The 26,132-nt window shown below is 46.8% G+C and overlaps 1 protein-coding gene and 1 long non-coding RNA gene across 6 annotated transcripts in view; one reads left to right on the forward strand and one right to left on the reverse strand.

The window, feature by feature from the left end:
• The first annotated feature begins 753 nt into the window (after window positions 1-753).
• PLXNC1 (plexin C1) overlaps window positions 754-26,132 on the forward strand; it is a 158,591-nt gene continuing 133,212 nt past the window's right edge. For 2 of the 5 annotated variants that reach the window (XM_016923997.4, XM_016923996.4), the window contains exons 1-2: window positions 1,037-2,210; window positions 21,315-21,455. In XM_016923997.4, coding sequence (XP_016779486.1) covers window positions 1,149-2,210; window positions 21,315-21,455 — 1,203 coding nt within the window. In that variant the 5' untranslated portion in view covers window positions 1,037-1,148. Of the gene's footprint in view, window positions 2,211-21,314; window positions 21,456-26,132 lie in introns of all 5 variants that reach the window. The other 3 variants (XM_509270.8, XM_009426007.5, XM_054664607.2) reach the window with 3 other exon arrangements.
• The window catches only part of LOC129136677 (uncharacterized), a 19,516-nt gene continuing 13,040 nt past the window's right edge, over window positions 19,657-26,132 (reverse strand). The window contains exon 4 of the long non-coding RNA XR_008538557.2: window positions 19,657-20,514. This is a non-coding gene — a long non-coding RNA (uncharacterized LOC129136677). The remainder of the gene's footprint in view (window positions 20,515-26,132) is intronic.

Here is a 26,132-nt window from a genome sequence, read left to right on the forward strand (position 1 = left end):
CCCGGCACGTAGTAAGTGCTCAGTAAATGTTAGCCCCGCTCATTAGGTTAGATGGTGAGCAGAACTTTCAAAGTGCTAGGCTTGAGAGCCTGGGACTCTGTTGCCAAGGGAGATTAGAGAACCTTTGCAAATATGGGCGCTCCGGCCCCGGGGATTGTCCAGAACGAGAGTGTGGCGCCTGCCTTTCTGCCACCTCACTCATCCGACCCGGGGAAACCCACACCCTGTCACAGGGGCGCCTTGGTCCCCGGAGTCTCCGGCTTGGCCACGTCTCCCGCGCGCCTCCCCGGGGCCTCCCTCTCGCCGCTCCACACCTGTCAGCCGCTCTCGCAGCAGCCCTGTGGCCCGAGCCCGGGGCCTCAGCTGCAACCCCTTCGCACCCTGGATCCTCGCTCCGCGCGCCTGGCGTATCCCCGACCCGGCTGCTGTCGTAAACAAAACCGGGCGTTGGAGCAGCACCGCGGGCGGACGGGCGCGGGAGCCCGCTCCGTGCGCCGTTAGCGCGCCCCGGGAGCCCCAGGCGAGCCAAGGGGGCGATGGTGGCGGCCGCGGCGGGCGGCTGAGCTTTGTTATGAATAGATGAAAGAGGCCACCTACACAGTAACCCAAATTACGAGACCTCCCTCCTCCCTATCTCACCGAATCAAGAGGGGAGGGGAGATGGGCGTGGAGGGAGGGCGGGCGGGCGGGCAGGAGGCGGAGGGCGGAGGAGGAAGAGAGGATGAGGAAGGGGGCCAGTTGCATCCCACTTTCACAATGGGAAAGTGAAACGCACAAGCGCACCCAACCTCTCCAGCCCTCCCCGCCCGCCTCGCTCCTCTCCGCCCGTCCCCTCCCTTCCCCTCCGCGCCTCCCCGCGAGCGCCAGCGCTGCACACAGGAACTCTCCGGCGAAGGAGGGCGAGGAGGAAACGGTGCCGGAGCGCGCAGGGCTTGCTGCCGCCGCCGCCGCTGCACAGGCTGCCGGAGCGAGCCTGCCGCGCGCCGCCCTCCCCGCTCTCCTTCCCGGGCGAGCTGCGGGGATGGGGCGGCCGCGGGAGCCCGAGCGCGCGCAGGAACCGCCGCCGCCGCCGCCCGCGTCTCCGTTGCCGCGCGCCTGAGCCGCCGTCGCCGCCGCGCGCCCTGCCCGGGGGCGGCCCCCCCAGCCCCATGGAGGTCTCCCGGAGGAAGGCGCCGCCGCGCCCCCCGCGCCCCGCAGCGCCACTGCCCCTGCTCGCCTATCTGCTGGCACTGGCGGCTCCCGGCCGGGGCGCGGACGAGCCCGTGTGGCGGTCGGAGCAAGCCATCGGAGCCATCGCGGCGAGCCAGGAGGACGGCGTGTTTGTGGCGAGCGGCAGCTGCCTGGACCAGCTGGACTACAGCCTGGAGCACAGCCTCTCGCGCCTGTACCGGGACCAAGCGGGCAACTGCACAGAGCCGGTCTCGCTGGCGCCCCCCGCGCGGCCCCGGCCCGGGAGCAGCTTCAGCAAGCTGCTGCTGCCCTACCGCGAGGGGGCGGCCGGCCTCGGGGGGCTGCTGCTCACCGGCTGGACCTTCGACCGGGGCGCCTGCGAGGTGCGGCCCCTGGGCAACCTGAGCCGCAGCTCCCTGCGCAACGGCACCGAGGTGGTGTCGTGCCACCCGCAGGGCTCGACGGCCGGCGTGGTGTACCGCGCGGGCCGGAACAACCGCTGGTACCTGGCGGTGGCCGCCACCTACGTGCTGCCTGAGCCGGAGACGGCGAGCCGCTGCAACCCCGCGGCATCCGACCACGACACGGCCATCGCGCTCAAGGACACGGAGGGGCGCAGCCTGGCCACGCAGGAGCTGGGCCGCCTCAAGCTGTGCGAGGGCGCGGGCAGCCTGCACTTCGTGGACGCCTTTCTCTGGAACGGCAGCATCTACTTCCCCTACTACCCCTACAACTACACGAGCGGCGCTGCCACCGGCTGGCCCAGCATGGCGCGTATCGCGCAGAGCACCGAGGTGCTGTTCCAGGGCCAGGCATCCCTGGACTGCGGCCACGGCCACCCCGACGGCCGCCGCCTGCTCCTCTCCTCCAGCCTAGTGGAGGCCCTGGACGTCTGGGCGGGAGTGTTCAGCGCGGCCGCTGGAGAGGGCCAGGAGCGGCGCTCCCCCACCACCACGGCGCTCTGCCTCTTCAGAATGAGTGAGATCCAGGCGCGCGCCAAGAGGGTCAGCTGGGACTTCAAGACGGCCGAGAGCCACTGCGTAAGTCCTGCCCCCGGGGCGCCGCGGGGAGCGCTGCTGCCGGGGAGCCGCCGCCGCCGCCGAGGCAGAACGAGCTGGGGGCGAGCGGCGGGGCGGGGGTACAGCCGGGTGACATTTACCAGGTCTCAGGTTCACACCGCGGGCGGCCGTCCGAAGGCTCCTCTCGGACGGTCCCCGAGACCTGGAGCACGGCCTGAGGTCCCCAAAGGGAGAGTGTAAAAAGGGGGGCGGGGAGGGTTGGAGTTAGACTCAAAACTCTAGTGGCTGCATCCCATTGCCATCCTTCCCTGTCCAAACGGGGACGCTTGTTTGGGGCTGAGTCTCCTCGCGCAGCCCCTCTTTCCCATTCGCTTCTCCAGACTTCTCTGTGCCCCTTCCGTGTAGTCCCAGCAGGCGTGTGGGTCTGACCCTCTTGGTCAACAGTTAGCAACACAGTGCCCTCGGCAGAGAAGCCATTGAACCTAAAGGGCTCCCTGCCACGCCCCAGCCTTTGTGGCCCCCTGTCTCCGCCCCCCACCGGCAACGCAAGTGCTGTGGTCTGAAGAGTTGCTAGCCCGCTCAGCGTGGAGAAATGCCAGCCTGCAACAGAGGCTCGCGCTGGAACCGAACCCCTGGCGTGAGCCGGTGCGAGGGGGCGGTGCCGTGGCTCTGCTCAGGGTGCGCTGTGGTCGCCAGCCGCCGGGAGAGGCTGGGCGGGAGGTGGCCTTGTGGTAAAAGCCTCATCCTAGAGGGGAGCGCAAGGGAAAGTGTTGGGGGTGCTACAGGCAGTTTCTGGGCTCCAGATTGCGAGACTAGATGGCGGGACTCAGAGTCACCACCCTCGGGCTGAACCAGGCAAGCGACACAGGTTTCCCCTGGGCTCCCAGGGCAGCCACAGCTTTTATCTTGAGATTGGCATTTCTTTGACTGGAAAATAAAGAGGCAGTTCAAGAGGGTCCAGTTGATGGGGATTATGGAGCCTTTGTTCACTTCTCCGGAGGCCGTTTCCCTTCCAAGGCGGCTGGCACATCAACTCCACATATGGCTCCTGAGAGGGGAGCCTGCTGGGAGCCTCCTTTATAACTGGACAAAAATCAAAGCGCAGAAATTAACGGCTACAGGTGTTGCCATTGTTTTGGTACAAAATGAATCAGAGAGGAAGGGGAGAAGTCACTGCTTGGAAAATGTGTTGATACAGGGGCACGTTGGCTCCCAGGTATATTAATATGTGTATAGAAAGACAGCTTCCCCCACCCCCTTCTTTCTCTGCAAAGCACATCTTACCAAATATTAGCCCTATGAGCCAGGGAGAAAAAAACCAGGAGGTCTTTTGCAAGGCTTCTTAGAACGGTCACTTGCTGCTGCTTCTTTGCCTGTCAAGCTGTGTGCTGGGACACACACCACACATTAAGGCCTTCATTTTGTTACTGGCATAATTTTTAAAAATATGTAAAAACACATATTTGCCTCCTAAATGACTTACTGTTGCCGTACACATATAATGTAATATTTGATTCCTGTCTTTATTAGATCTTTATAATCTAACGGTTTAAGTTTGGTAAAATCATTGTTTCCTACTTCTCTGTTGAAAGACTTGAAAGTACCCCCGAAATATTACTTTGTGTCAAGCTTTAGACACACTTGGTCTCTGGGGTTAATGACAAGCCAGCTCAGAGGCCCACAGCAGGTAATGAGGGTGGAAGTCCAAGCTTTGCCATCTGACAGCTGTGTCGATGTGTGGAGCCAAAACATTTCTCTTGACTGCGTCTCTCTACCTATTGGGTCCTGGAAGACTCAGTTCCCTTCCAAACCCAGCCAGCGTCTTGAATGCACTCAAAATCCACGTTTTGGCTCAATCAGGTGTTCCTGCTTGTGCCGGGATGGGGAGGGGCAGTGGCAGAGGAAGTCGCGGAGCTTCTGCGAGAGAGCTGCCCCTTGGAAATCAAGCAAGGGATAAACACATGCTGCCAAAAATCTGGAACTGGAAAAGTAAATAATTAAAATGGGTCCCTCCACAGCATTTCTTGCTGCTGCTATTTATCAAGAACTCCCAGTGTGCTCAGAGCTGTGTGTTCTGAAAGACAGGGTCTGTACCCCCTGAGCTTGTCAGCCAAGTTAAATAATATACTCTGGTTCAAACAATAGCATGTCATGGCTGCACAGGTGGGAGCTTGGAGCTTTGCATTTTTTTTTCATTTAAGTAAATTCCTTGCTGCTAGTATGCACTGAAAAGCCTTAATGGAATTGAATTTCAAGAGGAGTTTGAATGAAAAAGGGTGGTAGTTTTGATGAAAAAGCTGACAATTTTCTAACCTATTAAATAGGTAGAGAAGATACTCAATTCAACAAATATTTGTTTGATGCCTGCTAGTGTAAGCAATGCTCTGTGCTGGGTGCCACTGATTTTGCCACTGAAAGGACAATAGCAGGTTGCAACCTTGTGTAATGGGGTCATGGGATCAGTGTGCCCCTGGCTGTCACTCAGAAGAATGATGTCATTTGATTGCATTTGTTCTGCATTTTATTTTCAGGTCTTGAATGTGTTTTTGAAAAGGCATGCTGAATTATAGGTGCCTAAAACAGGAGCAGGACTTGAAACACTCTAGAGGGAACCTCAATAGATTCCAACAGCGATTCCTTTAGAGCAGACACAGTAATTTTAACAGTAATCCACAGGCTGCAAGGCACAAGCGGCTGGATTTGCTTGCCTTCTTTCTCCCTCTCCTCCTAGCTGGCTCTTATTTTCCGTCTTCAATAAGCCATAGGTAGAAAAGTGACAGGACTGACTGGGTTGTATTTTCCCACTTTCTGGTTCTCTTATCTCTTGTCACTGATCCTCCTCTCCTTCAGCTTCTGCTAAGCAGTGATTTACGAGATGCTTGTATAATGAGTGTGTACTCAGCTGTTTACACACTGGACCATTACTTTTTCTGCCTTGCCACCAACTTTGAATCCACTTTCATAACTGTAGCAGGTTAACTGCAGCTCTCAAATGTGCTAAGGCAACCGATTTCTGTAGACCCTCTCTCTAATAATCTTCTGTGATATTTGTACAGCACTTCCACATGTATTATTTCTTTTGAGCCCCGCATCAAGTCTGAGGTTGATTCTATGGGGATGATTTCATTTTCCAGATGAGGAGGCTAAAGATCCGTTAAGCAGCTTGCTCAAGATAGTTAAGTGCCAAAGCCCTCCACCTTAAATCCAGGTCTTCCAATGTCTACATCGCTACTCTTCCCACCACCCCAGGGTTTCTCGAACTTTCCCTTGAAGGTCCCCTAATTAAATTGGCAGCAAACAACCTCCCCTAGGATGTGGGGTTGAGGCTAGAGGGTAACCTCAGAAGGCAGTACATGCCTCTAATCTTGGCTTGTGTTTTAGAACTTCATGTGGTCTCTTTCCTTTTTTTCACTCTTTTTTATAACACACCTGTGCTTGGATTAGTATCAAAATGAATGTTTTTAATTATGCACAAGTTAATCAATTTGACTTCCTACCTTTCTGAACTCTCACTACCCCTGGCACACCAACGTGATACATAGAAAGTGTTTGTGTTCGAGTTTGTGGAGTCTGATTGCTCCAGACTTGTTTGGCCACCATTGTTGGGTTCTGGGGTCACTCGTGGTTTAAACATGGCAGCCACCCCTCGGTAGACATTGAAGGTAGTACGTTTTCCTGCAGTATTGGTCCACAGGACTCTAGATCATTCTAGTTTGTTCTCTAGTTCATTCTACCCTTTGTAGGGGGACATACCGCCTTCTTCCACGCTTACATAATTCTAAAGCCTGACATAATTTAACTGTCATGCAGACAACCACAGAATGCTCACATGCTGTCCAACAGACAGCAACCCAAGGAACATGTGTGGAGAAGTGACATCCCAGTTCCACTTGGCGATGCAGCCTATTGACCTCAAAATCCGCAGTCTTCTTGTGATGTTTATTTCTCTTCCAGCTTCTGTTATGATTTTGTCAAGCCATTTTGCAGTCTATAGACTAGATGGTGATTTTACCCTCATATACACATATGATATGCAAAAATGGATTCAAAAAGGACAATTGCCATGACAGCACCCACTTAGAAAGAGGGGGAAAGCAATCATAGCTACTATCTACTGAATAGTTATTATGGCCAGGTTTTGTGTGAAGCAATTTACATGCCTTATTTTCTGTTGATTCTCATTCACCATATGGGGCAAGGACTGTAGTTATCATGATGATTAGAGATGAGAAAATTAAGGCCCAGAGAGCTTCTGTTAGGTTCCATAGCTGGAAAATAGCAGAGGATTTAGAACCTGGGTGGTCCAGCTCTAGGACCTGAGCTTTTAGCCACCTTACAAGTCTATATTAAGGAGCCCTACCCTATTACTATTAATAATCATGATGGTGATGATAGTAAAGACATCCACAGCACACGGCATTTTCTATGGGTCAAGTAGTGCTTATTCTATACACATTAACTCATGAATCCAGAGAATATTGCTGTCAAGGAAATGGGATTCCCCACTTATAAATAAAGAAACCAAAGCACGAAGGGTTAAATAATTACTACATGCAATAATGTGTACATGTCCACTGCCATGGACAGTCTGTCAGCATGGACATTAGGTCCTGATGTCAACCCTAACCTGTATGGAGCAAGCTAAGCCCTTGCAACTGCTATGCTAAGACCAGCTTTTTGTGGACACAGGCATAGGGTAGCAGAGAATCCTTAGTTATGAGCTGAGTTTCTAGGTTTGCATTGGTGACCACCTGAAGTTCTGACTCTGGCAGGATTGTAGTTTCTTAACTGTGAACTTCTAGACAGTGTTGGTGTTCTGATCTATACATCATCTCAAAGGGTGTTCTCTGTTGAACCCCCCATACCTAGCATAGTACCCAGTATGTAGTTGGGACTTCAGAAATATTTGTTGAATGAATAAATGAAGGATCGTAGAGAATCATGTTGGAAATGTTTTCTCTACTCAGCAGCAACACTTTCTGGGAGTCTGGTCACCTCATACTCCCTTAATCATTGTCTTTTTCTTAATGCCTGATGTGTCAGGGCCCCTTCCTTCCTTAGTTTTAGGTTACATGGTGTCCTTTACTCCTTCACCTCTTCCCAGGTACTTCCATTCATTGGAATACCAGGCTTCTGGTGTTGCCAATCTGAGAGTTACTTTTGACCATGGAAACCTAGCATGGTTGGAACTTCTATGGTGTAATTTTTGATTGCCTTTCAACTATGAGAGGAAAGGGCTTTATGCTGTAGGCAGTGGCCCTTAAAGTGTGGACTGTGGCCCAGCAGCATGAATATCACCTGGGAACTTGCTAGAAATGCACATTCTTGGACCCTACACCAGACTTACTAAATCAGAAGCTCTGGAGGTTGGGGTGGGACTGGCAATCTGTATTTTAGCAAGCTCTCAACGTGATTTGAAGTCATGCTTAGGTTTAAGAACCACTGTTGTAAGATAAAACAATTTTCCTTGTATTCCAACTGAGGCACCTAGGATAGGAACTTGTCGCATTTTTTTTTCCTTGCATTTTACTTAGGGCCATAAAAAGTAACCAACACATTTTACCACCTGATATTCCTTATTCCCTCCTCACTGATCAAAGGCAGTACCTAGAAAGCCCTTTAAAGACTTGCCATTTTTGGGCTTAGAGTCTGAGTCTCAAAAACCTGTAAGCCATAGTTTAATTAGCTCCTTCACTCTTGCATATAACAGTTTATTTGTATTTCACTCCCAGATGTGGGGGGATGTCTAGAGTCTTCTATTGTGCTGTACGCCAGAACCAATTCCGCACACCAGACATTCTCTCCAAGGGTCCATTCTTTACAACATCAGTCCTGTTACCAATTTCTATCCTAGTCATGTACAGTTGGTTGCATGGAATAAAGATCTACTTGAGTAAGGTCAGATAAAGGGATGAGGGATATTGTGGACAGAAACACATGGAATTACATGGTAATCTAGGAATAAAAGCAATGCTGTGTTATGGTTATATGCACAGTCACTGGAACCAGGTCAATTGGGACCAAAGCTACCAGTTACCAGTTGTGGGACTGTAGACAAATTATTCAACCTTTCTGTGCCTCAGTTTCTTATCTATAAGTAGTGATCCTCTTGGTTTCATAGGATTATTGTCTGGATTCACGAGTTAATAAGTATAGAATGAATACTACTAACTACTTAACTCATAGTAAATGTTATGTCTGTGTTTACTATCATCACCATCATTACTACTAATAGTGTTAGGACGGGCTCCTTGATATGCAGTTGGAAGGTGGTTCCACATTCAAGGCAGCTTAAAGGAGCTCAGTCAGCATCAGCAAATGATGGATGCTCCTTCCTTAGTCTCCCTGTTAACATGACTTAGCCTGGCTGCTTTGCACCATCCTCCTACCAAATGACCTCCTCTGCTTCCTCAAACATCTACTCCCTCCCACCTGAGTATGCCTCGGGCCTGCCTTGATCCCCACTGTCTATCTTTTTTTTTTTTTTTCTTGAAACAGGGTCTCATTCTGTTGCCCAGGCTAGAGTGCAGTGGCACAATCTCGGCTCACTGCAACTACCTCCTCCTGGATTCAAGCGATTCTCCTGCCTCAGCCTCCTGAGTAGCTGGGACCACAGGCGGGTGCTATCACGCCCAGCTAATTGGAATAAAATCATTTCTTAAACAATATGGTTCCTGGAGGAGAGACACTGGAAACTTTCTTTTTTTTTTTTTTTTTTTTTTAAACAGAGTCTCGCTCTGTCACCTAGACTGGAGTGCAGTGGCATGATCGTAGCTTATTGCGGCCTCAAACTCTTGGGTTCAAGTGATCCTCCCACCTCAGCTTCCCAAGTAGCTGGGACTACAGGCACACACCACCATGCCAGGCTGATTTTTTTTATTTTTATTTTTGGTAAAGATGAGGTCTTGCTATGTTGCCCATGCTGGTCTCAATCTCCTGAGCTAAAGCAGTCCTTCTGAAGTGCTAGGATTATAGGCATAAGCCAGCACACTTGCCTCCCACTGTACATCTTAACGGCCTGTCACCTTCGGCTTTGGCTACTAACTGGCAATGACTTTCTGTATTATTTAGTCCAAGTTGCCAGGAGAGAGATAGAGTTGAGTCCAGTTCATCTTTCCCACCAGATGATGAGCCCGAGTTCAGTGTAGGGATTTGTAACCCCTGGGGCAGGTGCTGGCCCCTGGTCCGACTAGAAGAGGATCAAACATGCAGTTGTCCCCAGCAGGTGCTGCAGGTGGATTCCCTTAGAACAGGATGGCGGAAGAGCCACACCAAGACCAACACTTTGACTACAGTAGCATACGATAGTGTCAAATCTGCCTCCCTTAAAGTTTTTTGATGACCACTCCCTTCCCCAAACATGCATTGGCACACAGATGATGAAGACTGGGAAACCCCAAAGTCGACTTGGGAACAGTGTGTGGCCAGCATGGGTCTAACCTGTTCATCAAAGTGGGGCCATGGAATGGTAGGTTTTCTTATTATGTTTTTTACGAAATGTGCTTATCATTTTTCTTAGTTTTAATTTTCTATCTTGATGAAATGCTAATTTTTACATGATCACAAAAACAAATAGAACTGTGACATTCATTTTTCAGTTTCAGTAGCTGATTTTCATGTTGATTGGATTGTCTGTTCAATAGCTACACATAGTGCTTTCCTTAGAGAAGTTACTAGGGGGATGTGGCCCTATTTCCATCCCACCACCCTGGTCAATGCTGTTATGCAGGGGTCAGCAAACTCTTTCTGTAAAGGGCCAGATCATCAATATTTTCGGCTTTGCAGGCTACATACAGTCTGTATCACAACTGCTCAATTCTGCTGCTGTAGTGTGAACACAGCCATGGACAATACATAAATGAGCAGGTAGGGCTGTGTTCCATTAAAATGTTATGGACACCGAAATGTGAATTCCCTGTAATTTTCACTTGTCATGAGTTATTCTTTTTTTGATTCTTTTCAACCATTTTAAAATGCAAAAGCTATTCTTAGCTCATGGGCCGTTTGAAAAACAGGCAGCAAGCCAGATTTGGCCCACAGGTGGTGGTTTGTTGACTCCTGCTATTATAGAAAGAATGAGAGTAAAACAAACCTTTCCCATACAGTCTGATGCTCATGGCAAGAGAGACGTGACCAAAAGCTGCCGTGGAAGTCCCAAAAAGGGGCACTACACTCAGCCTGGGAGGATCCGGGAGGCTTCAGAGAGGTAATGCTTGAGCTGCATCTTGAAGCTGAGTGGAGAAGGCAGAGAAGGGAGTTCTAGAGAGAAGGCACAGCTTGTGCACAAGCAGGAAGTTGAGTAAGCCTGGGAGCCACAAGCAGCTCACCAGGCTGCGGAATGTCCAGAAACAAGTGTGCAGGTCCAGATGGTGAAGGGCTCAATGAGACGGGCAAAGGTGGTTGGATTTTATCCTGATGGTTGGTCCTCTAGAGTTTCCAAACCTTGCCTTTAAAATAAATTATCAATCGGAAGCTCCCTATGAGAAAAAGGTTAGAAAGTTATCATTAGGCAGGGAGCAGATGGCGCATGCCCATAATCCCAGAACCTTGGGTGGCCAAGACGGGTGGATCACTTGAGCCCAGGAGTTTTAAGACTAGCCTGGGCAATGTAGCAAGACCCCATCTCTACAAAAATAAAAATAAAAATCTTAGCCAGGTGTAGTGGCACATATTTGTAGTCCAACTGCTTGGGAGGCTGAGACAGGGAGATCGCTTGAGCCCAGGAGTTAAAATCCAGCCTGAACAACGTAACACGACCCTGTCTCTTGAGAAAAATTATCATTGACTTGGTTCTTTTTGTAAGACCAATTACCAAGCGCTGGGAACATGGGAGGAAGCAGGGGTTGGGAGTTTCCGGAGCCCTACAACTTGCCACACCCCATCCGGGCCTGTCCCTGAGGCATCTCCAAGGAACTTCTAGAGCAGGGTGTGAAAACCATGGCTAAGGTTGATGGAGTGAAACAGCGGGATTATAAACAGACACAATCTGAATGTGTTCTAGAAAGATTACTCAGAAGATAAAGTGGCTGCAATAAGGTTGGAGGCAAAGCACCTTATTAGAAGGACTATCATTTGTTCGAATACTTTCTTGAGCTCCTATTATGTGCCAAGCAATGTGTGGAGACATTTATATCATGGCAAATAGGGTAGACAATAAACATTTGGCAAATTAATAGTTACTTTTACATTAAGATGATAGCTAAAATTTACAGCTCACCTACTGTATATCATTATTCTAAGCACTTTACCAATATTAACTCATCTAATCCTCACTGTAACTTTACAAAATGGGCTGTATTATTACTACCATTTTAAAGATGAAGAAACGGAGGCACTTCACTAAACAGGTAATGTAGCAGAGGCATTTGGGGGTTGCAGGTGTTGGGGTAAGTTCTCTTTAAGGAGGCCGAATTGACACCAGGAAGATAAGAAAGGCCGGTTGCAGGTTTCCCTTGCAGATCTGGGAAGAGCAGTGCTGGCAGACGGGAGGGCATGTGCAAGAACTCAAAGATGGAACATCCTGGTCTTGGTGGTTGTGGAGAGCAAAATGCTAGTGTGGTTGAGGCTAGGGAGGTAGAGGAGAGAGTATGAGGGGAGGAGGCTGGAGAAGGAAGCAGCAGGCCCAGCCTGCAGGCCTCCTTGGCAATGGGAAGGAGATTAGATTTTCTTCTCCGAGCACAGGAGAGCCTTTGAAGGGAAGTGAAATGATTGGATTTGAATTCCTAAATAACGGCTGCCCTGTGGGGAATGGATGAGAGATTGGCCACAGTGGAAGAAGGAAAACCTGCAGGAGGCTCTTGCAGTAGTCCAGACAAGAAATAATGTCACCTTGGCCACGAGCAGTGGTGACAAATATGGAGAGAAACAGATGGATTTTGTTTATTGCAATCATTCAACTGAGGGACGTTGAAGAGCTGAACTGAGGTTGCAGCAATGAGGATGGAGAGGAGGGGTGAAGTGAAATAGGTTTTTAAGACGTGGAGGACCAATTAGAGGATGAGTTTAATTTTTGTTGATTTTTAGATGCCTTGGGACATCCAGGAAGACAGGAAGAGTTGCTAAGTAGGGAGTTGGCAATGAAGTTAGGAGTTGGGGATCCACTCCATAAACCTTAGAGTGTGCCAGGCCCTGTGTCAGGCCCCACACATCCCTGTTTGGGCTATATGTGCACTGAGGGGAGTAGCCAGGTCTGGCTCATCTTTCTTTCCCAGGCATCTATCAGGTTGGCTAACACATGGTGAGTGAGCCCTCAGTAAGTGTTTCTAGAACTGGAAAAAAGGTACTCTTCATCTGGTGGAGAAGATAGTGATTATAGCATGGTGAGATGAGTGCGTCCAAGAGGAGTTGACACTGGGGCTCTGTTTTGAGGAAAAGTAAAAGCTGGGCAGCGACAGGGAAGTGTATTTCCTTTTGACTCCCTTCCCAATTAGCCAGGATTCCTTGTCATCCCCTGTCTCCCCGCAACCTGACTGAGGAAGCGTGTTACCTAACACACCAGCTGTTCCTGATCATCGCCCCTTGGTCTTCTCCTGAGGCTCCTTTCTCTATCATTGACCCCTTTTAAAAATTGGATTCCGAGTGCAAAGCCTTGCTTCTCTGAGGCAATAGAGGGGGGAATAGCCTAGAGCAGCTGGTGGCTGTAGGTGTAACCTAGTGTCAGCCCCCGCACTTAGCAATATGTTTCTTCATAACCCTGCAGAGCTCTTGTGCTGTAGACCTCTAATGCAGCCTGTAGACCGCCTGACAGAATAATGTTTTTTAATGCATGAAATGAAAACATTGGATTGCAAAATAGATGTAATATATTAATATATCGATCTATCAAAATGTTTTTTCAATTAAAGGTATAGTAATGTATCTTAACACATTCAATAGCAAGATATAGAGGCAGTAACTACCATAATTTCAAAGTAGAGATGAGCATAAATGATACTTTGAGATATCTGCAACAACTATCAAATAATATGAAAATATCTGATTTCTTTTGGTGACAAAGTCACAGGTTCAGTAAATACTGCTGTGGCCTGAATCCGTGATTAAAGGAAATGCTAAGTTCCAGTTAGAGCTCCCTGGAATAAAGATTTTTTTTTTTTCATCCAGTTTCATGGATTCCCTGAATTCTGTTCATGAACTGTGGATATCAGTGGAGCCCCACTCTAACCATTCATTTCAGTTACCAAGTGTTTCAGAAACCAATGACATGAAATGCAAAGTTTTGCATTTTATTTCAAAACTCATTTGACTGGTTTATTTTGACAATAGGGAGTTTGTTCCCATCTGTATTTTACAGATCAAGTACTTGGTCAACAGCAAGTGCTCCATAAATAATAGGCGGATGAGTGGATGGGTGGGTGGATGAGTGGATGGGTGGGTAGAGAAAGCTCAGAAAGGATAAATGACTGTCTAAACACTTACAGCTCATAAGTAATAGAGTTTGAACTTGAAACCACATATTTTTTACTCTAAATCACTTGTTCTTTCTATTCTTCCATGCTACCATCAGCTACTTTTATTTGAAAGGACACAATGATAGGGCATGTTCTTAAAAATATGCATTTGAATCATGGGAAAGGACAATCCTATTATTATTTGCTTTGGTCAGAGCACACTTAAAGTACTCTGTTTACTTCTTAGAAGCACATTTTAAGTACACTGAATCTGTTGACTGTTCATGGACTGAGATGGCGAGAGACTTAGAAATTGTCTCTTACAAGCTATCAATGAGCTATGGATGTGAAATTCAGAGAAGGCCAATTTACATGGTAATGGGAGGTCTGGGGTGGTTTTCTATTGCTCCCCAAGGCAGAACCAAGGCCCAGTATTTACAAGGGACAAATCTTGGCTCAATTAAAGAACTCAGTAATGATTAGGCCTACTTATCAATGTATCATAATTGCCTGATGAGATATTGACTGAAAGTATTCAAACATTGACCCATGTATTTATTTATCCCTTTGATAAGCATTTATTGACAACCTACTCCATGCCAGATGCTGAGGTGGATGCTGCATTCGAAGGGTAGAATACAATACTATTGGAGATAGTCAATCTTATAAAGATGGAGTCTACTGGGAGACAGTAAGTTTTTAAAAACAATAGTTATAATAAGTATTTTGAAGGAAATAAATGGAGTGCTGTGATTCAGAATAAAAACTGAGGTAGGAACGGGAGGAGCTATGGTCATGTGTCCACGAGTAGGTGACATTCAACTTGAAACCTGACAGATTGAAAAGAGCCAGCCTACAAGGGAGTGAAGGGGGGTGGGGCTAGAAGAAGTAGCAAGTGCAAAGGCTCTGAGGCAGAAAGATGGTAATGTGTCCAGGAGTCTGAAAGAAAGTGACTGGACTTGGGGAGCAGAAGCAGAGTACAGGAGGAGAAGAATGGCAAGGAATGGGTGTGAAGACGTCATCAGGGGTCAGCTCAGGGAGAGTCTGGGGAGGCATATGGATTCAATTCTCAGCATTGTGATGGGAAGCCATTGGAGAATTTTAGTCAAGGGAGTAACAGGACCTGTTTCATGTTTTAAAAGATCACTTTGGCTACTGGACAGAGAATAAATTGAAAGTTAAAAGGGAGACACCAAGAGACTCTTGCACTAGATCGGGAGGGGAATGAATGGGCACTTGGGCTGAATAGAGCCTGTAGAGATAGAGAAGGTGAATTTGAGATTATTGGGAAATTCGACTGAGATTTTTAATGTATTGGATGTGGGGAGTGACAGAAAGAGAAGAGTTGAGGGTGATTAGTGGTGCTGTTGACCATGATGGGTAGCAGGGCCAGAGGGAAGAAAAGTCTAGATAACCATTTGTCAGCACCTCTGAAACCATGTCACAGATTTCAGTGGTTCTTAACAGGGGATAATGACATTTACTTAGGGGATGTTGAGAAATGTTGGGGAGCGAGTTTCACAGTAGTCAACATAATAGAGGGCACTGCTTTGTGGACAGGAGTCAGGAATGCTAGAAGTCCCGCATCACACAGGACAGCTCCCATAATGAGGAGCCATCCCATGTAGAATGCCAGTTGTTTCCTCCTGGACAAGCACTGGTGGACTGAGTCTCTTTCAATTCTAAGAACCTAGGGCCGGGTGCGGTGGCTCACACCTGTAATGCCAGCACTTTGGGAAGCTAAGGTGGGCGGATCATGAGGTCAGGAGTTCAAGACCAGCCTAGCCAACATAGTGAAACCCCATCTCTACTAAAAATACAATAATTAGCCAGGCATGGTGGCAGGCACCTGTAGCTACTCGGGAGGCTGAGGCAGGAGAATCGCTTGAACCCGGGAGTCAGAGGTTGCCGTGAGCCGAGATCGTGCCACTACACTCCAGCCTGGGCGACACAGTGAGACTCTGTCTCAAAATAATAATAATAAAAAAAAGAATCTAGGAAAATGCAGTTTCACACTATCTGCCATTCATATATTTTTGTAAATTATTTGAGTCAGGTCATCTTTTTATAAGTAATTGACTGAAATTAGCCATAGAGAGGAGAAGGAGGTTGTGGGGGTGGGGAAGGGACATAAAGCAGGAAGAAGGAAGGATGAATCTTGGAGAGTGGGACTTTGCTGGTGGGTTGGCCTGGGTGGCTGGGGACACTGGGGCCCGTGGAGGGAGGGGAGAGGGTAGAAGGAGGTGAAATACAAGCTTCACCACCTTGCATGCTTCCCACGGCTGTGCTGCACACCAGTGATGTTTTCTGGTCTAGAGGCTGCCCAGCTGTGTCCCTAAGCACACTTTGAACCTCTCCTTTTGGTCATTTGAGTCCCCAGTGTAAATTCTTCCTTCAGACGATCAGAGAGCTGCCATAACTTCGTCAGATCCCGGTCAACACTGTATACACTAGAATGGAGAAAAGCAACCCGAGCCTTCCTGGCTAATAAAATCACTGTCCGACTTGGGCAAATAGTTGTCCTTTCCATCTCCTTAGCTGGATAAAAATAATCTAATTATTTTCAAATACATGATTTCATCTGGACCTCACAACAACACTGAGAGGCAGGGCATGTGGTATTATTAGGTCCATTTTACAGATACAGTCACTGAGGTTCAGGAGACTTAACTTGCTGGAATCAAGCAGTCTATAAGGCACAGAGCAGGGGCCAGAACTTGGGTGCAGGGCTCCTTCAGGGGTTTCCTAATGGCAAGTGGGCCCCTTGGGAAGTAACAGAAAATGATGAAACTGCTTCAAAACAAATGGATCCCAAAGGGAACAGAATATAAAATTAACTGCCCAAGAAAGGCATTTTGTCATGTACAAGAAATTGATAGGTACCCAGTTGGTATTTCCTCCCACCTGGTAAGGTAAAATCAACATACAGGAATCCTTTTAGCACCTTGGGGGTAAAACACTTGACTCTTGCTTGGTGCTCAACATTGGAGGCCCCAGTTTTGTGCCCATTCCCTCCCGATGATGCCGCAAAAGCTGGAGCATGGCTGTGAGCACCCTGCCCAAACCTCGATGAGCCGGGCCATCTTTCACATGGTAGGGGCAGGGCCAAGCTGTGGCTCAGCTCTAGAGGGTGCCTTTCACACCCTGGAATGCATGACTGGCACCCCCTGCAGTTGTGCAGGGCACAATGGGAGAGTATTTATTGTCCATGAAAAATCATATGAAGCAGCTGCAAAGAAGTCTAATTGTTTTCCTCATGATATGCCCATGACTCCCTGCACACACACACACACACACACACATACACACACGTACACACACACACCTCAGGAGCTTTGGTCCCAGTTTGCTATATCAGGCCCAAAGCTCTTTCTCTCTTTCAGCCCAAACATCGTTTGAGCCAAGGTAGCTTTCTCCTCCAACTGAGAAAAGTTTCCCTCTTAGAGCCGGCAAACGTGTAGGCGTGACGTTATGCTTAGACATGGCAGGAAGGAGAAGCAGAGTGACAACTCTGAGGGAACCAAGAAAGCCCAAAGGGGAGACAAGGTTTAGAGCGAAATCAAGATCGGATTTTGTCATGAAAGGCAGAACTGGCAAAAGCATCATTACAAGGCATTAACCTTGTTACACACAGACGAACAAGCAGAGGCTGGGATTCAGAAATAAATTACACATAATAAACTAGACAGAATAGGCTGAGAGCAACATTAGCGATTATGCCCTAAGGGGAGAGAAGGGCAAGATAGAAAATAGGCCCGAAAAAAAGAGAGAAAGAATCATCTCTGGACACAGGGGGCTGACTGCACTGTTTCCCCCTTCTTCTGCCTGGCTCCCTGGGTATTAACCTCACTTTTGTGAGGACGTTTCTCCGGAGCCTGTCTTTCTTTTGTTTTCATTTGCTGCATTAAGCATAAGAAAGCCATTCAAAGGGTTCCTTTTCCCATTCACAGGGACCTGTCCGTTTCTGTGTGTTTCCAGCACAAAAGAATCCATTTCCATCCAGCCAGAGCAGCCCCTAGAGTTTTCATGAGGTCCAAGCCTCCTCTCCTGTTTTCTTCCAGGCTCGCTGTTGTAATAGGCTGCAAAATCCTGACTGTGGCCGGGGTCCTCCAGGCTGGTGAGAGGAACAAGCATTTGTCCACGTCCTGGTCCCTGCAGCTGAGGAAGAACTGCAGTTTAGTGTCCGCTCCAACAAGTTGTGATTGTCATTTCTTAAACAGTGACTTGCTTTTGGTTCCAAGTAGCAGAAAACGCAACCAACAGTGGCTTAAACCATGGCAACTATTGTTAACTTAGTAAAATGTTTAAAAGTTGAAGGTCTGCGGCTCAGTGGTATCTCCAGGAACATAGAATCTCTTTTCTTTCCCCTGCACCAATCTTAGCATGTTGCTTTGTATCCTTCATCTTGAATCTCATGGAAACAGAACGGTTGCCACGAGTCTATGCATGATGAGATCACACAACTGTATTCCAGAGGAGGAAGTGAGGGAAGAGGGCAAACGGGTTCTCCTCAAGAGGCTTCTGTTATCAAGGAGGAAACTTATTCCCAGAAATCCTTTCAGTGGACTTCTCACATCTCCCTGCCCAGGAGTGGGCCACATGACCACCCTCAGCTCTAAGGGTTAGGAAAGCCAGTGTCTGGCAATAGGGAATGGAGCTGCCGTTTGGCTTGGCCCAACGATAGCTTCCACCAGGCTTGGGTTCATTGCTATCTGAACAAAATTAGGGTTCTTCTTGGCAAAGAGAAAATAACTGCCATGGGTGTGGCAGTAACTTGTGTTTTTAAATGAAGTAATGATAGCAAGCATGGGTCATGTGTTGCTATGTGCCAAACCTGTTCTAAGCTTTACTGAGGCTTATGCACAAACTCACCCAGTCCTCCTAAAAAGTCTGTGGCATAAAAAGTCTGTGCTCTTATCATCATTTCCATCATATAGAGGAGAAAACTGAGTCACAGAGAGATTAAATCACATTTACAAAATTACTTAGCTAGCAAGTGACAGAGCCAGGAGTCAAACTTAGGTGGTCTGGCTGGCTCTCTATGCTATACTGCCTTCATTAGGTAAGATGATAAAATAGTTCAGGTAGCACACAGTAAGTATTAGTACATGTTAGCTGGTATTATTATTATTATTATTATTACTATCATCATCTCTTTTTTGTAACCACCCTGCCAATCAGACACATCAGCCTTATTAGATACTAGAAAGCTAACCCCTAACAGCGTTCAATTAATTGCCCAGGTCACACAGTGAGTGAGAACCAAGCTCAAATGTAAACGAGTGCTGGGTGTTCTCTCAAGTTTGAGAATGTTGATGTAATGGCTGCACCACTTACCTATGCTACTTTTATTTTTTTAAGGTAGGGTCTCACTTTGTTGTCCAGGCTGGAGTGCAGTGGCTCAATCATAGCTCACTGCAACCTGGAACTCCTGGACTCAAGCGATCCACCTGTCTCAGCCTCCTAAATAGGTGGGACAACAGGTGTGTGCCACACATCTGGCTGATTTTTTATTTCTGTAGAGATGGGGGTCTTGCTATGTTGCCCAGGCCGGTCTCCAACTCTTGGCCTCAAGCGATCCTCTCGCCTCAGTTACCTATACTACTGATCCCAGACTTACTTTGAAAAAAAACTACAATTGTTGAGGACAGCCAGAAATCAGAGAAGGACACCGGGAAAGGTGAGATGGTAATTTGGGACAGATTTTTCCTTGTTCTGTTTTAGCTTTTGAGCTGCCTCTGTTTTCTTGGATCCAGTCTTTCACAAACAGGATCTCTCATCCCACCTCAGGAAAGGCTACCCATGGTTCTTGGTGTATTAGAACAGGTACAGTATTAAGCACCTACTGTATACCAGACCTGTCTGTACACTGTCCCCCCTGGTCCTTGTGGATAATCTACAGTCCACATCCATTACTTTTTCTGTGTTGTGAGATGAAGGGAATGGAGTCCTCTAGCCAGAGATAGTGGTATTAGAACATTCTGGATACCCAGGCAGAGACGATGCCCTATTCTCCGCGTTAGCCTCTCTGCAGTGTTCAAATATTTAATAAAAATAACAGGCATGGTCAGCTGATCTTACGTTTGAACAATTCTGGATTTATTTTAAAGCAAGATGTGTGGCATGGTTTTACTTATTTTTTTAATCCTAAAGGTCATCCGACTTTTCTCTTTCTGCTCATAGTCATGAGGCTTCCTTATCTAAACAGTGATCTATTGTTCCAACCTTAGACCCACAGAGAATTTTTTTTCCTTCACTTCAGTTTTCACAGGACAGCTCCTCATCTTCCCATATTGCATGAAAAGTATCTTTCAACAAGGGAAAAAGAAACTCTAATGAGCTTTCCCTAAATCTTCTTAAACCGAGTTCACTATAGAATATCTTATGCAAAAACATTGCCTTCTCTTAGGTTATGACATCTTTTCCTTGAAAAGTGATCAGGGCATTGGACAAATCCTGGCTAGCTTATCTTTTCCTTGCAGCGCAACCTCAACAAAGAAATATAGATGGCACTTTAAAGGCTTCAGAAATCAATTTAGCCCATAATCCATTTAGTTTAGATGTTAATGAAACTTGGTGGGTTTAAAAATAATGAATATTTAATAAGACATAAATTGAAAGACATAAACACTGTTGGCAATAATATAATGAAGTTAATAAGTCTTAGCCTCCGCGTGGCTACCTCCCCCTCCCCAAATAGGGCGATTTTAGGAGTTGCTGTGTTGCTTACTGAAGTTTGCTGGCTGCAACTTCAATGTGCCTTTAAAAACCTTAGTACAGTTGGGAACTGAGCTCTGGCAGATAAAGTGTGCTATCACACTGTGTTCAGTAGCTGCAGACGGCAACGGCTCTTCCTAGCTCCATATCTTCCAGAGATTTGTGTAACAAACTCAGTTTCCTGTCGTTGAAGGCAGGATGCAGCACGAAGCACTTCATTCCTTTTAAACAAAAAAGAAAAAGACATTTTGGTCGACACTCTCTCTGCTCTGGGTTGAAAGAGGGGCTTTATTTAATGATCAGGACCAAGCGTGTGATTACATGTGCTCAGAGCCTCAGACAATTTAAATGCCTTCAGGTTGGGAGTTAGACTTTTTGTTTTCCCCTTTAAAAGCATCAGCACCAGGGCCAGCCCTTCAACTTGGTTCCTCCTTAGCTCTGTGGCTCGATCCTACCCATCGTCCACAACTGTATCTTTGCCTTTTCACCCCCTGAATTAGCTACCCTGTCTTTGGGCTTCCTGTGGTCCCTTTTGGTAAATCTAGAATCCCTCCTTTCTGCCATCACACCCAACAGGATCGTCCGTGTCACATCTTGGGAAATGTTTGTGTTTAACCTCACAGAAGCCAACGCCTAGCTAAAATGAATTGGCGGCAGGATTTTGAAAACAGCCAAGTATAAGATAGTCTGCCTCCCAATTCAGCGGTGGGCTGTCTCTTGGCACTAAAGTGGAATTCAGCTTCTTATATCAGCTGGGGGGTGTTAAATAGATGGCCAGCTCGCTTTGGCACTCAATACCTGTTCATACATAGTAAACAGGGGTTTTCTTTGGTTGGGCAGGTATGGTGATTTTGCAAGGTAATGAAAGGTTGCTCCCGGGGAATCTAGTCTAAGAAAATATATGTGGGGCCCAGAAGTGAGATCCTGCCTAGGAGGGCATGAGTGACATTTCATCAGTATAATGAGAAGTATTGTTGTTAAAAATTATTATTTTTTTTTGTGCGTTTGTGTGCATGTTCAGAAAGAAGGGGATCAACCTGAAAGAGTCCAACCAATCGCATCATCTACCTTGATCCATTCCGACCTGACATCCGTTTATGGCACCGTGGTAATGAACAGGACTGTTTTATTCTTGGGGACTGGAGATGGCCAGTTACTTAAGGTTGGTTTTCTGTGCCTTCTTCAAATGTCTATTTTAATGGTGATATTTTGTGCTTTAAAAAAACATTTTTTTAATGCTTCTGGGTTATACATGAGACCAAACCAAGAACTTCATGAACTCCTTAAAGATCCCCAGAAATGGCCTGGAAGAAAATCTGGAATTCTGTATGTAAGAATGCCCCGTAGCCATGTAATGAAGTATCAGCTACCTTGCTGCCCAGGAGTGCACCAAGATATTTTTCCTTCCTTACTCATAAGCCAGCTGGGTGAGGTAGATGGAGGTCTGGTCCCTACCCCAACCCTGACTCACCTTCCCAAGACATGTAACCTTTTAGTTCTAGCTCCTTTATCATGGAAATGTACAAAGCACCTGATTTCTCACAACTTGAAAGAGATGAGAGATTATAGGGCTTGAAAAGAAGAAAAAACAGGTGTTCTTTCCCTCCAGCCCACTTACCACCCACAGAGGGGGTTTGTTTTTTGCCCTTTGTACCCACACACACCACAGAGAGGTTAGAGATCTAAAATCCTTTGAGACTCCTCTTGACTTTTATCTCAGAGGACTATTTTTTCTCCGCTGTATGGACACACCCCGGTCAAGTGCAGGTTTTTATTCACTTATGAGAGGGGAAGAGGCATGGAGGAGAAAATAAAATCAGAGATACCAAATGACTTGTCTGAAGTTATCTAGCGTTCATCTTATCAGTGTCATCAGCAAGCATTTATTGAAGACCTTCTGTGGTCTCCAACAACATTCCTGGTCAGGAACTGCACCATTTCTATGACTAAAGACTGAGATTCCTTGGCTTCTCGGCAGCCATCCATTTACTCTCAGCTCAGATTCTTAATTGAGTAATGGTAGATCTGTTTCCCTCAACTGATCTCCCACAGATAACTCGCTGTGTGACTTTAGGTGAATTGCTTAACCTCTCTGAGCCTTCATTTCCTTACCAGTAAAATACAGTTCTACTAGACAACCCAGAAAAACGCTTTCCTCTTCTGATAGTCTCTAATTCTGTCTTCTGCACACGTATTCCCCACCATCCCCATCCCCAAGCCAAACCTATTTACTTGCTCCTGTTTGATCCTGTTTCCAAATATGATCCTGTTTCCACACTTGCTCACACTGTACCTCCAGCCTGAAATGCTTTTTTCTTTTTTCTCTTATTTATGGCACCTTATGTGTCTATGCTGTGGCTCAGCTCAAACCCCACCTCCTCTTTGATGACATCTAAGCCTGGAGTGACCTTGCTCCCCTCTCATTTCCTGAAATACTCATGATCTATGTCATTCTTGTGGCTCATTCCAAATGTCTTGCCTGGAGACCTCACCTTTTCACTGGTGTCTGTCTTGCCTTCCCAACTTGATTTTAAGCCTCATGAGAAGGGGGCCATGAATTCCCAAAGCCTAATACAGTGCTGAGTGCCTGGTAGGCATTTGATTTAATCTGTTTTCTTTGGAGGAAACCCAGTAACATATGGGAGGGAGTTTGTTTGTATACACATTCTTTTAAAATATACATTGATCATCTTTCCTGTTGTGTTAGCTTTATTTCCTGGGGAAGGGTAAATACCCATCCATCATTCTACACAAGTCACTGGGTGACGTCTGTAGCTCCACCAACCTGGTCAGGCTTATTGGACCCATTTGCCTGGCAGGAGTTTCCGTCAAGCCTTTCTGGGCCTCCTCACCAATTATCTCTTCAGATTTGGGATGTTTTTGATGAGTGTTTTGACAAGAACACTGTTTGCCCAAAGCCGAGCCAACCAAACTGCTACATGGTGAATTGGAGGTGAAGGAACACTCGTCTATAAATAGTTCCCCATGGGATGGCCTGGTTTTGCCTGTCCTGTGTGTTCACCCAGCAGCCTGCATGCCGCTGGCCAGCTTTTAGCGATGTTGTGGCAACCAGGGAGTGGACCAAGCTGCAGCTTCGTGCTGCTGAGGAGGCCGCGGCCGACCGAAGTCTCGCTCTCCTCAGGGTCTGTATGGGGTACCCATTCAGAAGCCACCTGTGTGGCCTCGTTTTTTTTAGGGTTTGAATAACAAAGGCAGCTTTTTGTTGTTTGTTTTGTGACTGCTAATATTTACACAGTGCTTCCTAGATGCCAAGGGACTCTATATCTTCTAACGAATTCAGTCCTCTCCATGACACAATGGGGCAGGCCTACTATTCCCATTTTACAGATGAAGGAATCGAGGCCCAGAGAAATGGGATGACTGTTGTTCAAGGTCACACAGGGGCAGAGCAGGGATTTGGACCTGGAATGACTTCAGAGACCGCACTAAGATCCCCTATGCTACACTGACTTTGCAACCTCTGCCGCAGACATTGGTACTACTCTGAGGATTCCGGGGGCACATGGGAGACATGCAGATAGGGTTCCATGCCCTGGCGGGGGACACATGCTCCTGGGGTGAGTCAGGCTTCCTAGAGGCTCAGTAAAGAGTCCCAGCTTGAGAATAAGGCGGACCATCTGACTGAGGAAATACCTCACTGGCATGGTAACTTCTTGGGAATTAACACCCACCCCCCAAGCCCCCAATAAGAGAGAAGTTCTCTCACTCAGGAGAAGGGTGTGAGGGATGAACTTGAGCTGACTTGCCCCACCAGGCTCCCTAGGGCAGCTCAGTAATCCCCAAGCCTCTCCCCTGTATCCTGTGTACAATTCTTGGATGTAGCCCCTGAATTTACCCAGAATCCTGAAGACCCAGGATCGTGCGGATGATTTGGAAACTACCGATAATCCTCAAATCCCTTTATTCAGAAGCTTTCAGCTTCTCCCTTGCCAAGGCTTGTCACCAGAACTGTTAGAAAGGATGAATACTGATAGACACAAGCTTGGCTCCTTAAGCCACAGCGTGGGGGAACTAATGAGCGGCAAAAAACAAAACTCAACCCAACGCAGACAGTAGGAGGAGGAGAAGAAAGAGGGCTTGGATCAGCCACAGCCTGACTCATCAGTTTCTGAGTGATCATGAGTTGACGGCATTTTGACATGTGCCAGGCACTGTTGTGTATACCTTGTTGAATGAGAGTCAGGAAACAGCAATTGGGGCCCAACTGCTGTTTTTTACCACCACCAGTAAAAACCTGACTTCTTAAATCTCTGCAAATCCTGTGAGTTTTAATATAATTTGGTGCAGTTTTAAGCCTCATGTTATTTAAATAATTTTTCCTTATTGTAAAGGTAATATATGCTCATGTAAAAAGTTGCAGAGTCGTCAGGGGTGAGAGGACAACAAAGAAAAAATTACCCCTAATCATGTTGTGCAGAAGCAACTGCTGTCAGCATTTTGGATTCTCTATTTATGTAGTTGAGGTCAGATTTTGCATCCTTTTCTTCAGTTAGTGAGGGAAAATGCTTACATTAAAATGTTATTGCAAACCCTTTGTAAAAAGTATTTTTAAATAACTATATCATATTCTATTATTTGGGTACATTATTTTGAACTTAAGCTAAGATACTGGATCACTTTTAAAGTATCTTTAAAGACATGCATTTTCCAAGGAAGACGGCATTACCTCCAAAGGTAAGATTTCACTGATAATCTGTGAAGAAATTAAAGGCTACAGTATGCCAGTACCTTTACCGTCCTCCTTCTCTTGCCCATAGACCTAAGTCCCTTTATAAGATTTTGGGGAAATAGAAGGAATTTAGAGCTCAAAGGGTCCTTTGAGAGCATCTAATCTGCTCTTTTATTTTATCGGTGTACAGTTCCATGGTCGTGAGGTGAGTTATGTCTAGTCACCCCCGCAGTTATTTCCCCATCCTGCTTCTTTTTGGAACATGATTGCATGCTGGATTTTTTTCGGTCGTCAGCATCTCCACTGAGATCAGCTGAAAAGTATGGTCACACTGAACTCAGCTTTGGGGAACTCACACTGCACGTGTTGCACAATGTATGCATTTCTGTAAACACACACCGAGTCTTTCTCCAGATTATAGTACAGCCTATCATGTGGTTTGGATTCCTTTGAGCTGACTCTGTTGCCCATAGAAAATTGTCCTTATTTCAAAGGCAGAATTGCATATTTTGAGCTTTTCCAGGTGGTAAAGTAAGTAATAACAGAATATGCATGAAATTTGAAATTTGTAACTTTATCATGCCCATTAACCTTCGTGTAAGCATGAAAGATAAGAAGGCAATGGGCAAGGAAGAATAATCGCTAACATTTCTGAGCTCTTCCTGTGTGCTGGGCATTAGAACCAGCATCTGCATGGGTTAACTGGTTTAATCCTTACCAGTCAATACTCTCACCATCCCCACTTTATAAATGAAAAAACCTGAGGCCTCGAGAGGTTAGGTATCTTTTTCAAGGTGCTCTGAACCAAAATAATCTGTCCCAGAGCCCGAGCTTCTATCCCCCAACTAAACTGCATTAACTCTTACAGAGCTTAGTAGAGTTTGAGAGCTGGTTTTTGTTATATTTCTTTCTAATACTGGGGTATAAGGGTTGATACCAAGATGCAGATGTTTGAGGTTTCATAAGAAGGGGCCGGGAACCCTGTGGTTTAGTTTGTTCCTATTTGGGGATGGCTTCCTGGCAACCCAGCTGAGTGCAGAGCCCGCTCCTCTCTGAGCTGCGCGTAGTCCATGGGGGTCTCTGAATCTCCTCTGGGGCCCCAGCTTTACCCCAGTGGGCTCCTTTGTAGGAAAGGTAGGAATTCTGTAT

This window comes from Pan troglodytes, chromosome 10 (assembly GCF_028858775.2).
Source record: "Pan troglodytes isolate AG18354 chromosome 10, NHGRI_mPanTro3-v2.0_pri, whole genome shotgun sequence".
In the NCBI taxonomy this organism is placed as follows: domain Eukaryota; kingdom Metazoa; phylum Chordata; class Mammalia; order Primates; family Hominidae; genus Pan; species Pan troglodytes.